Source organism: Oncorhynchus nerka, linkage group LG10 (genome assembly GCF_034236695.1).
Source record: "Oncorhynchus nerka isolate Pitt River linkage group LG10, Oner_Uvic_2.0, whole genome shotgun sequence".
NCBI classification, from domain to species: Eukaryota; Metazoa; Chordata; class Actinopteri; order Salmoniformes; family Salmonidae; genus Oncorhynchus; species Oncorhynchus nerka.
The window spans coordinates 35,588,749-35,602,195 of NC_088405.1; the positions used below are offsets into that span (position 1 = coordinate 35,588,749).

At 42.2% G+C, this 13,447-nt stretch overlaps 2 protein-coding genes across 6 annotated transcripts in view; one reads left to right on the forward strand and one right to left on the reverse strand.

Annotated features, from left to right (window-relative positions):
- The window catches only part of ubr2 (ubiquitin protein ligase E3 component n-recognin 2), a 44,732-nt gene extending 42,844 nt beyond the window's left edge, over positions 1-1,888 (forward strand). For all 5 annotated transcript variants that reach the window (XM_029669707.2, XM_029669705.2, XM_029669710.2 and 2 more), the window contains one exon: positions 79-1,888. In XM_029669707.2, coding sequence (XP_029525567.1) covers positions 79-220 — 142 coding nt within the window. In that variant the 3' untranslated portion in view covers positions 221-1,888. The remainder of the gene's footprint in view (positions 1-78) is intronic.
- Positions 1,889-7,241: 5,353 nt separating this feature from the next.
- prph2b (peripherin 2b (retinal degeneration, slow)) lies at positions 7,242-12,142 on the reverse strand. Its single transcript, XM_029669713.2, has 3 exons — positions 11,090-12,142; positions 9,293-9,539; positions 7,242-7,565 (listed from the first exon to the last, which is right to left on the reverse strand). Exons 1-3 carry the CDS (start codon positions 11,668-11,670, stop codon positions 7,359-7,361), a joined length of 1,035 nt encoding a protein of 344 aa, XP_029525573.1. The 5' UTR covers positions 11,671-12,142; the 3' UTR covers positions 7,242-7,358.
- Between the last annotated feature and the right edge of the window lie 1,305 nt (positions 12,143-13,447).

Sequence of the window (13,447 nt, forward strand, 5' to 3'; positions counted from 1 at the left end):
ATTGGTCTGTGCTGAAAGGTGTCCAGTAGTGTGTGTTGCTGTGCTCCGCTGTTTTTAAAACATCTCTGTTTTATCCAGGCGGGGGAACCCATTGCACCTGTGCCGTCAGCGCTACCGCAAGATCCAGAAGCTGTGGCGCCAGCACAGCGTCACAGAGGAAATAGGACACGCCCAGGAGGCCAACCAGACCCTGGTGGGTATCGACTGGCAGCACCTGTGAATGTCATAGGTTACTATAGGTTCCCACCCACCAGAGTCGGATACACCCCTTCTCCCAACATGGGGGACTCTGCACATGGGAGAGCAGCAGCGTGGTGGACATGGCAACGGAGCCCCACCTCTCTCGCTCCTCCCTCTCTCCCCCTCTGGCTGGGAGTGGATGTATGTTTTTCTCCTTTTCTTTTTGCTGTTTCTCCCTGGAAAGAATGTGTTCCTCTATTTTCTTTCTGATTGAATATGAAATCTATATATTATAAAGCATTTAGCTGACACATCGGGCCGCCGGGGTCAGGTGCAACATGAATACTCCAGAGTATAACTTCTTTATAGGAATGTTATTTAATTTCTGCCTATTCAAATACCATTTAAATTATTTCTAAGGTAGATAGATTGCTGCCGTGTTGGATTGCTTTGAAACTAAACATTTTGAGTAAGCACAAGGTTTTCATCCTTGCTTTTGTCAGCCAGTGACTGCTCATTTCAGAGTTTGGGCCAAAATGTCATCTGATAGGTCTATAGGTGAGGTCAGATTGTGCCCTTAACAGTATTCTATTTCAATTCCTTTGAATTTAAGTTTGAACCCAAGAGATGAAAAATCCTCATTGAAAATAAATAGTGCTTTTCAGCTTTGAATTGGAATTTCAATTCAAGTCCTGAAATTGATTGACCCCAATACAAAGGTATATTCTCCCCCCTGCTGCAATCATTGAATACTTTCTCCAGTCTGATGGACACCCAAATGCACAGTGCAGTAACAAACCAGTGTTTGCGTGTTTTAACTCCCGAGTGCCTGTGTTTTGGTTTTTCAATTTGTCCTTGTGTATGTTGGCGTGTGAAACTTTTTGCAGGTTATGTTTATGTGCGTTTTGAATGCATCCAGACTGTTGTCAACTATTTGTTTTTTTAACACTATATTTAAGGAAACCTGATATGAGCCTTTACTGCAAGGCTGCCTCTTCCTTTTGTGGTAATATGTGTGTGGTTTGTTGGAGAGCCATGTAGTCTCTCTCACTTTTTATCTGACTTGGATGTTGTGCATTGATGGGGTTTGTTTTGTTTTGGTAATTGTTTTTGTATTGTCGTTTTTTTGGATCTCTGAGAAGAGTGCCGGAACATATCCCTTTAACCTTATTTCCATGTATGGACTGTGAAGTTGTCATAAGTAGGGCCTGTGGGTTTGCCTGACGACCTGACCTGGAAAACAACTCTGGGACCTAGCTTTAGCCTATAAGTAAAGCGCAGAGTTGTGTTTTTGGTCAGGTAGTCCTAATCATAAGGTTGTCTCTGGACTGTACCATTTACCACACCTACAGCGGGGGCAGCAGTGTGTGACATGACAGGTAGCCTGAAATATAATCCTTAAAGCTCAGAAACTTAACAGGAGAATCACACGCAGGCACTTTAGAGGAACACACACACACACACACACACTGCTCTCTGATGCAGGGTCTCCCTGATGCTGGGACCTGAAGCTCTATAATTCTTCCTCCTATCACTCCTTTGGCATATTCTTATGGTAACCATCCACACCCCCATTCTTCAACACACTCCCAATATCGAGGCTGCATCATTATTTTCATGTCACAGACTTGTTAATATGTTAATTATTGTATAAATGAGTACATTGTACTATATTGTAAAATGATACCTAATTAAAAAGGAAAAGGAATGCCTGAGTCTTGTCTATTTGTGAGGTGTACTTTGAAGTAGTCACTAGACGATGGATGGTAGGGCTGGGGGGGAAATCAATATTGCTATACTTTTTTTGTTGTTGCAATAGATGTGGTAGAGAGATCAATTTAACTCGACCAAAACATTGGAAGTGCCTTGGCAACGCTACTCAGGCGTCCCCACGTGGGGGACAGAATCTCCTCATTGCCTCCCCCCACCCCACATCAAAATTGCCTACATTTAGGCTATTGTGTATATATATGTGTATTTCACACTATGTTGAGATAAAAATTGGAGTATAATGCTGTATGGATGTCATCCCCAATACTTGTCATCTTCACCAATCAATTACATTACACTTAAAAACAGCTTCAAGACAATCAAGTAGCACCACCGATTTCTAGATGGCTAGCTATGCTACCAACTCATACAAATGGGAGTTAGCATTTAGCAGAACGAAGGATTATTTCAAAATATTATGCAGCTAAAACAGCCAAATATATCCAAATTGGATTTTAGTAACCATGTTGTGTGGCCTGTTGGAACACAGAAATCATGACGGATTTGGTGAATATCCACTTTCTTTGTGGGGGGGGCATTGATCTCTATCGCATGTATAGTGAATCGATTCAAAGGCTTACGAATCTTGGAATAGTAATATTTGGTTATGTTCATTTAACAGTTCAATTACATTTAACCTTCTGACTGAGTTGTCCGCAAAAACATGTTCTTCCTGGCAAAATCATTAAGACTTTCGTAGTATCATATTTCAAATGTCATGTATTACAACACTTTCACCCTATTGCAAAGTCTAATCACAATACATATAGTATCTCAATATATTGAATCGGGACCTAGCTATGTATCTTGATTTGATTTGAACTTTTTATGAGTCTTATGAGGTCCCTCCCTGCCAATACCCGGTCTTTAAGGTATAGTGCGAGATTTAGGCAAGTAAGCCTTTTTCCTACTTATCCAGAGTCTGATGAACTCATGGAAACCATTTGTATGTCTCTACGTGCAGTTTGAAGGTAGTTTTCCGCGCCATTGCTAACTAGCGTTAGCGCAATGACGAAGGCTAGACTATGGTACGCTAGCAGTACCTGAAGACTTCCAGGCATGGTGCTAATGCTAGTTAGCAACTTCCCTCAAATTCACATGGAGACATACAAATGGTATCCATGAGTTCGTCTCACTCTGGGTAAGTAGAACAAAATCTCGCAATAACCCTTTAATGCAAAGACCCCTGCTGGGCTTTGTGTGTGTGTGACCTTGTGTTATATTAATATCACTATTGCTGTGAGCAGCACTTGTGCCCATCTCCGATCTGTCAGGGCCTCCCAGTATAACCACCATGGAAACCGTCCAGGATAATAAAGTGGATTAGGCTCCCAAGGCCCAGTTGAAGAATAAAGCTGCTGGTATAATGAGAACACTTAACCAGTTAACCAGCGGTTAACCAGGATTACAGCAACGCTGACGTTAGAAACATTCAAGGTGAGGTACGAGATATTTTTGGAAGCTTCTTTGAAACATTCCCAGACTCAAACTTGATTTTTTTTTAGGGAAGTCACAGAGTAGTATTTAAGTGCTGCATTCCTATTCTTATTAATAGGTCATGTTTTAATTTAATACATTTTCAATTACAATGTCTCCCTTGGATAATTCCCAGCCACAAGCCTGGGGACAAGGTTAAAACTAACCCAAACCACTTCTGTATTTAAATGTGCATCACTACGTTTCCTAGCATCAGTAATTAGATCTAACGTTCTGGCACAGATATCCAGGCCTCCTGAGGATTGGAGAGGAATTGGGTTGTAATTCTGCAGGAGAGAGGCTGGCCCGCCCCATCTGGTCAAAGACGCTTTGGGCATCTCCCTGCGTCAGAGGCACCTGTCCTTGCAATCACCTGACGGGGCTAAGCTGCACATCAAAGCCTCTTACTGCTCTTATCTCCTCAGCAGCTGTTTATGTGCTTTAGGTCCTTTAAGCTATATTCCAGAGGACAGATGACCCCTTTACCCCCCCCCACTACCACTCTCACGTATACAACTATATTTACTGTTCTTGCTCAACTGAACCTACCCCTCAGGTAAGGATACCTCCTTTTATGGCTTAGTTGAACATATCAGGGGACACATTAAAAAGGGTATAGGTAAGCCTAAGTATCCTTTAAATTGTATTTGCTAGATATACCTCAACCCTTTGACATGTATTATCCAACATTACTCTTATTAAACCTTTGTTTAACCTGGAAGACCCATTAGTCAGAAGACCTCTTTCTCAATTGGGACTTGATAACTAGCGACAAATGATCTCTTCTGAGGGTGGCACAGTTAAAGTGATTTTAGTCACTTGTTTGTCCTGTAACTGAGGATTGGATCCCTGCTGAGTGGGAACCACACGTTACTGATGATCCCATCAGGGAAAGCTGGGTTCCTACTGGGTTCTTTACACGTACGCCTCATCTCCCTCATCAGCTGTGAACCTCCGGTTCTCCCTAATTGACGTTTTTCATCATTTGGATACGGTACTACCCTACCGCAACCAGCATGTCACTTAAGTGAAGTTAGCACAAAGTGAGAGAATAAGGGGAGAAATGTAAAGCATAGGCAGCATGGCCATGGTGAATCAAGACTTTTTAAAAACTGTATGAATGTGAGTACATATGTCTGTGACAGGACATTTTTAAGTGTGCAGTATCAATTTAGAGATGACTCATGTCAGACAAAACCTTATGGACAAAACAGACAATCCGACTCTTGTTCTCTTTATATATTTTTTATCTTACACAATATCTCAAAATCCAAATTTACAGAAAAGATGAACTCTCAATATTACAAAGGAAGAAAATCGTGATCCGACAGAAAGTAAAAATATGACAACTGATAAGACTTTTTGTATCCACTGCAAACTGACCAGCATCGCTATCTGCCCATAAAGGGTATGCTGATTTTAAACTGCCAATCTGATCATTGTTAACTCTTCTTAGACGTGCTTCTAGCACCTCATCTGGGCAGTCAGTCGACTATAGCCCCTCAGAGTTGAATCTGCCTCGTACATCAAGCAGACATATAACCAGATAGCAACACTGATACATAACCGATAACTGTTCAAGTGTGTGTTGTATAGATGTAAATGCATGTGGCGCTGCTCTGCAGGGACCTGTATGGGGACACTACAGTGCCCGGGTTTATGTGTCCCCCCCTCAGGGGCCAGTGTGAGAGGGGGCTGGGAGGGACAGCCAGGACACCGGTTCCGCAGCTGCCCGATTTAAGCTGCCGTGAGGGAACGTATGTGACCGATTGACCGGGTGGCATTAGGCATTGATAATGTGTTTTGGATTAGAAAATGCAGTTAAATTGAGCAGACTAAGAACATTTTTGGAATACTTGACAAAAATACATATCTTTGTGTAGCTATTGGGTTGCATGTCCACTTAACACAAGTTGTGGAGTGTAAAAAGGACATGGGGGTAAACCTATTAGACATGAGGATAGATCAACTATGTTAGGCTTGATTGTTTCAGGGTAGGTCCATCATTTTTAATGGAGAGGATTCCCGGGGAGGGGAGATTTCATTATTTCATTACATTTTCTAGATATTCACAAGCCCAAATTCATGTACAGATGTTTTGACAACCCAAATATATCTTTCATTATTTTTCTTTAAAAAATATACTTAACATATATACAGAATTATTATGGACAGGATATACAATTGAAGTCAGAAGTTTACATACACTTAGGTTGGAGTCATTAAAACTCATTTTTCAACCAATCCACAAATTTCTTGTGAACAAACTATAGTTTTGGCAAGTCGGTTAGGACATCTACTTTGTGCATATGACACAAGTCATTTTTCCAACAATTGTTTACAGACAGATTATTTCACTTATAATTCACTGTGTCACAATTCCAGTGGGTCAGAAGTTTACATACACTAAGTTGACTGTGCCTTTAAACAGCTTGGACAATTCCAGAAAATTATGTCATGGCTCTAGAAGCTTCTGATAGGCTATTGGAGGTGTACCTGTGGATGCATTTCAAGGCCTACCTTCAAACTCAGTACCTCTTTAATTAACATCATGGGAAAATCAAAAGAAATCAGCCAAGACCTCAGAAAGAAAATTGTAGACCTCCACAAGTCTGGTTCATCCTTGGGAGCAATTTCCAAATGCCTGAAGGTACCACATTCATCTGGACAAACAATAGTACGCAAGGCATCATACCACTCAGGAAGGAGACGCGTTCTGTCTCCTAGAGATGAATGTACTTTGGTGCGAAAAGTGAAAATCAATCCCAGAACAACAGCAAAGGACCTTGTGAAGATGCTGGAGGAAACAGGTACAAAAGTATCTATATCCACAGTAAAACGAGTCTTATATCGACATAACCTGAAAGGCCGCTCAGCAAGGAAGAAGCCACTGCTCCAAAACCACCATAAAAAAGCCAGACTACGGTTTGCAACTGCACATGGGCACAAAGATCGTACTTTTGGAGAAATGTCTTCTGGTCTGATGAAACAAAAATAGAACTGTTTAGTCATAATGACCATCGTTATATTTGGAGAAAAAAGGTGGATGCTTGCAAGCCGAAGAACACCATCCCAACCGTGAAGCATGGGGGTGGCAGCATCATGTTGTGGGGGTGATTTGCTGCAGGAGGGACTGGTGCACTTCACAAAATAGAGGAAGGAAAATTAAGTGGATATATTAAAGCAACATCTCAAGACATCCATCAGGAAGTTAAAGCTTGGTCGCAAATGGGTCTTCCAAATGGACAATGACCCCAAGAATACTTCCAAAGTTGTGGCAAAATGGCTTAAACAAAGTCAAGGTATTGGAGTGGCCATCACAAAGCCCTGACCTCAATCGCATAGAAAATGTGTGTGCAGAACTGAAAAAGTGTGCGTGAGCAAGGAGGCCTACAAACCTGCCTCAGTTACACCAGCTCTGTCAGGAGGAATGGGCCAAAATTCACCCAACTTATTGTGGGAAGCTTGTGGAAGGCTACCCGAAACATTTGACCCAAGTTAAACAATTTAAAGGCAATGCTACCAAATACTAATTGAGTGTAGGTAAACTTCTGATCCACTGGGAAAGAAATAAAAGCTGAAATAAATCATTCTCTCTACTATTATTCTGACATTTTACACTCTTAAATTAAAGTGGTGATCCTAACTGACCTAAGAGAGGGATTTTTTAAAATTTTGACATACACCTTAGACAAATTATTAGTATTTGGCTAAGGTGTATGTAAACTTCCGACTTCATCTGTACATTCACATTTTTGAGTTTGGTTCTCCCTTCATGTGAGGAGTTGGTTTAGTTGTTCACTTTTCAAAGGGTGTGTGCATTGATGTGTCTGTGTGTGTGTGTTTGAGTATGTGTTGTTTCACAGAGAAAGATGTCTCTCCTTCCAGTTCTCTTTGAGCTCCCGTCGATAGTCCCTTTGGGTGAGACCCTTTCAACTCACAGTAGCCACCCCCTCCTCAACCTCCCCCACATGGTTCCCTGCACCGACCAGGCCCTTGATCTTTGCTATGACGTCTGCCACCGTCTCCTTCACACTCTTCTCCAGAAGCCAGCCCTCGCTCTCACTCTCCGGGTTCTCTGGGTCGGCCATAGTCTCCAGAGAAGTGGTCAGGTACTGTAAGCCCACCATCACTCCTGCCTGAGGACCAGACAAACCAGATATGTACGTCACTGACAGAGCCTTTTACACAGACATGCTGTAATTATCAAACAATCCAAATGGCCTCTGAACCACCAGAGATCTCTGGTACCCGTTCTTGTTTAGATTTAGAAAACACTGATTCCAAATGTATTAATCACTGCTCTAAATCGACAACCAAAATGATAGTCACTTAAGGCTTTCCACTGGGCACAGATGTCAGATCAACGTCGAGTTTTGATTTACATTTGTTTGAGTTGTCAACTATCGTGAATTCAATGTGAATTCAACGTGAAATCAACAAAACATGTAACCATGTTATTGGATTTAGATTAAAAGTTGGATGAAAAACAGACCACATTCTCTTACGTTGATGACTTTTTGCAAATCCAATTCGTTTTCCACGTTGATTTAACGTCATCACATTTTGTTTGTTTGTTGTTGAAGTGACATTGAAACAATATTTTCCCCCAGTTGGTTGGGTTTTTAGATCAAATTTCCCATTGGCGCCAATTGGACATCAATTGACATCAATGAATTGACACAGATCTCAAATTTGGATTTGGCACAAAATGACAATTTAGTGTTGTTGTTTTGACCCAGATAGCAAACCTATTAGTGCTTCTAGGAAGGCTACCTGTTGGTCTCTGCTCTGCCCAGATTAACCCCTCTAACCCTGATCCTCCCTCACTGCGTATACCACACCCACACAGTGGTGTAAAAATACTTTAAAGTACCACTTAAGTCGTTTTTTGGTGTATCTGTACTTGACTTTACTATTTATATTTTTGACAATTGTTGCTTTTACTTCACTACATTCCTAAAGATAACAATGTACTTTTTGCTCCACACATTTTCCCTGACACCCAAAAGTACTCGTTACTATTTGAGTGCTTAGCAAGACAGGAAGATGGTCCAATTCACACACATCAAAAGAACATCCCTGGCCATCTCTACTGCTTCTGATCTGGCAAGACTCACTAAACACAAATGAGTGTTGGCGTGTGCCCCTGGCTATCAGTAAATCAATAAATGAAAAACACATTGTGCCATCTGGTTTGCTTAATATATGGAATTTGAAATGATTTATACATTTGATACTGAAATATATTTTAGCAATTACATGTAGTTTTGATACTTAAGCCTGGGCAGATAGATCAGACACTAGAGGTCTACTTTTGGCAAGTCATTTATATGAGAAAGTCAAGTGAGTGCTAAGACCAACTATGTAATGGCATGTTTCAGTGCTCGCTTGTAAGAAGGGCATCGTTATGGTGATTGTTTGGCTTGGTGAGTGCCACATGTTCTCCTACAGTCTAAATATATTCAGGAGGGTTGGTATGTGTGCCCACTGAACTGGTCAGCTGTGGCCAACTTGGACCAGCTGGACTTCTACTAATACTCACTGAGCTAGATAGTTAGAAATGGCCATCTTCTACAATATGGCCAATAATGGGAAACCGATGGACAGTCTTAAATTGTTCAATTTTTTTACCCTGTTCTCCACACCACTGGGCCTAGTCCTGTTCTCCACACCACTGGGCCTAGTCCTGCTCTACTACTTTCCCACATGTGCCTTTTAAAAGTGTAATTGAATCAAATCAGCTAATCAATTAGTTTGCGTGTGGTTTTCAGCACGTCGCCAGCTACCCTCTGAAGTGAAGGACGTTGACAGGACATCCAGAGAATGCCCCCCCCAGCCATTTCCCTATTCTTCTCTTTCTCACCTCCAGTATGATGTACAGTAGCATCAGGCCCCCGATGCTGTTCATCATGCCTCCGTAGTAGGCGACCAGGGACTCGCGGCAGCCCCGGGTCCAGATGTTGAGCTCCTCGGTGTGGTGGTCGTAGTCATAGTGGGCTGAGTTGTTGGTCAGTTGGTGCTGGATGCAGGGTCTGGGGGAGCCGGGGTTGCAGCAGCTGAACGGCACACTCTCCATCAGGAACTTCCCCTCCACGTTGCTCAGGACACGGCTGTGGAAAGGCCAAGAGAGACACGTCGGACACGTCACAAGTCATGCCGGCCATGTCACACACACACACGGCAGGTCATCCACGTGACAGGTTTACGTCAGTCCCATAACGCAGACAATGTGAAGCATTGAAATGAGGCAACAGCTCACATGTTAAATGTCAGTCTAGACTAACTGTATGACTAAGCGATCAGTCAGCTTAATCATATAGAGAGGCCTTGGCTGACAGGAGGAAAGTTGGGATTGCTTCAGGCTAATGTTGACGGTTGAAGACTTACAACCCGGGTTCATGAGGACCCTCTTGATGGGATCATTCGTGAGTGAGAGAGACAGCGGGTATCTCTTCAGTGAATTAACATATGAACATGCATGCCCAATGCACACAGTCAAGTATACTGTACGTGCACACATGAATGAACTCGAATGCGTTTAAACATGCACACTGTTACACTTGTGCTATTCACACATTACCACACACTTCCAAACATATTCCTGAATTACTTTCTAAATGTCCAAATCATCCATCCTAAATATTCTAAAAATGATTGTGTCGTTACTTATAGATGATTTGGACATAAAGCATGAACATGCTACTATAGGTACCATTGACTTGCATTGGATTTGGGCCAAGAATAACCACAAGTTAACATTTGAAATAGTGGCCAGGTAAACAAAAGCGGAGCATGAATTGCTGTCATCCCTTATCCGTAGAATGCTGACAGGGTCAGGAAACCAATGTGTCATTTTGTCATTTGGGTGAACTATCCCTTTAATCAATGTCTTCAAATCAGAATCTAAATCGACTAAATATAGTATCAGTTGCCACCAAGGCACAATATTGGGGGAGAGGGGGTAGTGTGTTTCTGTTAAGTGTCAGAGTCTATTGGTGACAGTTAACTGGCGTCTTATTATGATTTAGGGGGACAGTAAGCTCTGAAGGACGTGGAATTTAGATCCAGGGAGATTATCTACTTATCAGAACCTGGCACATGAGCCTGACTCCACTTACACTGGTATCCTCTGCATCCCACTAAGACTTCTTTAATTCTCTCTACATTTATCCTGCCCTGACCCCCTTTAAGGTATACCCCTAATTAAACTATTTGTTTTGTATGTTTTACATTAACTAAGTTGTCACTACCTTACACTAGCGACAGCAAGTGCTACCTTGTTTCATTTACTGTCCCCAGCTTCCTGCACAAGAACACAAGAGACCATATGAGTAAATATGGAGACTATGGTCAGGAGTGAGAAACAACTCCTATGTAGCAGCAAAATGTTGGTTATGTTGCATAAGACTTGGCATGAATTAAAACAGTACTTCTTTCCTAAAATAGCCTTTCTGTCAATCGAAAGACTGAGGGAATCTTTCGAAGCCAAGGAGCTCTGGTGGAAAGACAGATTTCTTGGTTCTGGCTGACACGCAGAGACACTGTCAACAAGTCATTAGCCTGCTTTTACTTTACAGGCCATTTTGGGCCTATCTAGGCCTTCTGGGTACCATGATCCAACCAACATTGCTTTCTATCGGCTACTGATTTCAGTACTCACTCTTTGACCTCATCGTTGCTGAAGTCCAGATAGCGGTTGCTGATCCACTGGACCTCAAACCAATCCCTATAGTTGTTGTTGCCACAGCAGCGGAACTCGATCTGGGTCATGTCCAGCGTCCTCTTCATGAAGCAGCGCCCAGGTGTGTCCGTATCCTTGTAGTATTTGATCCCATTCTTCAGACCCTCAGCCAGGGAAAAGTACAACTGGAACTGCATGCAGAAGCACAGCAGAGCTGTGAAGAACAGGAGGATGTTGAAAGCGAAGCAGCCCATCAGGTAGCCCTTGACCATGGGCTTCCACTTGGCGAACTTCAAAGCATCCAGAGAGTCGTGGCACACCTTGCCGCCGAAAACGTTTACCCCGCAAGCAGCCAGGCCAACTAGAATCAACAGGTTGGGCACAAAATGGCTCTCGTTGTTGTCCATCATCTCACTCCTCTTCCGGAGCTCGATCTTAAAGAACAGCCCCAGACTGAAGACCAGAATGCCGGTCATCACGGCTAGCCAGTACATGAGCCACAGGCCCTGGGCAAGCTTCACCCGCTTCGGCAAGTCAAACTTTACCTTCATCAACACCATGCTTACCTCAGAGTGTACACTATTCCTGAAATCAAAACTTGGTTAAAAAAAATATATACAAATTTGAATATACAAAATAGTAAAAACGAGTATTTTCAATGTTATTTCTTCAGTAACAGTTAAGACCTCAGTTGACCTTTAAGTAACAATGTTCCCGTGGAGAGTTTCAGTCGGAAAATTGTAATCCGTTCCAGAAAGGAGCTGTAGAATGTGTTTTGGCAAGGGTTCCCCTCTTCATATCCATTCTGACCAACCTCAAATCAGGAAAGTCCATAGTGCTGGGTGGACAGAGGAGTCTGCCACCAAAAATGATAAAACAAATATTCACATAAAATCCCCCCAAAATGACAGGATAGCGGGCTACACAGCTATTCCAGGTGGATCCTTTTCCTGCAAAAGGAGGTAGCCAGGCGAGCAGCAGAGTGATCAAGCCACAAAGTTGCAGTACGTCATCCTAAACCCTGCTAATCAGCCCTGATCCCATTTGTAGCAGATGAGCCTTGGGCTTTAATCTCTTGTCTTACCATGCAATTGATTTGTTGATTAAGCGTCAGCTTCCTACATGACCTGTGCTGGGCTGCACTGGGATGGGGAGACCTTGGAGATGGTCCTGTGGCTGCAGGAACTTCCACCTTGTCAAGTGTGAACCAACTAGTGACAGCGAGTGGTGTTCTAAGAGTAAGACTCTACTGCCTCGGGTGTTTGCCAAAACTAGTCCAAGAAAGAAATTGTCCCGCCGGCTGAATCTAGTTGAAGGGAAGGAGACAGGTTAAAGAATGATTTTTAAGTCTTTAGACATGGGTTGTGTATGTGTGCCATTCAGAGAGTGAGTGGGCAAAAACAAAAGATTTTAAGTGCCAGGCGCACCGGTTTGAGTGTGTCAAGAACTGCGAAGCTGCTGGGTTTTACACGCTCAACAGCGTGTGTATCAAGACTGTTCCAAAGGACCCAAAGGACATCCGGCTCAACATGAGTCAGTATGCTCGTGGAAAGCTTTCGACACCTTGTAGAGTTTGTGCCCCGACGAATTGAGGCTGTTTGAGGGCAAAACGGGATTCAACTCAATATTAGGAAGGTGTTCTTAATGTTTTGTACAGAACAATTTTCACAAATATATGGTACATTTTCACAACTCTAAGTACAAAAATCAAAACAGATCATCAACATGGCTCATGTTTCAAAACTCTAAGCACATTTTCAATTGACTGAGTACAACAAACCAATTCACAAAGTCCTTGTTCACTGCACAAACTATCACTTAATCAAACTGCTCGAACTGATACGTACTGAACCAAAATGATATAGTGCATAGTTAACTTCAATAGTTTGTGTGCTTCAATGGGAAAAAGTGGAAAGAGTCACTCTTATGTGCTACCATTTGGAATGATAGTGTAGTGTACAATGCACTGCTGAATATCTGTGTTTTATATAACAATATATTCCAGTCGTTGTCTGAATTTCATTGATACACTGTAAGCTGGATGGATTTCAAGCAGAGAGACAGGCGTAGAAAGTCATGTAGAAAAGGTGATCTTGTATAATGTTGCGTGGGGTACAAATGGCAACAACACCGTGCCACGTTTTTTACACTACCCAACTGCTTTACATTACTCCTGTTTTTGATTATTTTTATAAACATAAAAATGTCAACTTGATGCAAATGTATATTTTCTTTATTGTATGATAATACCCTCATGTAAAAAAAAAAAAAATTTGAACAGCTTTAAAATGGACATACATCAATCATTTCAAAGCTCACTACACTCAATTACAACAT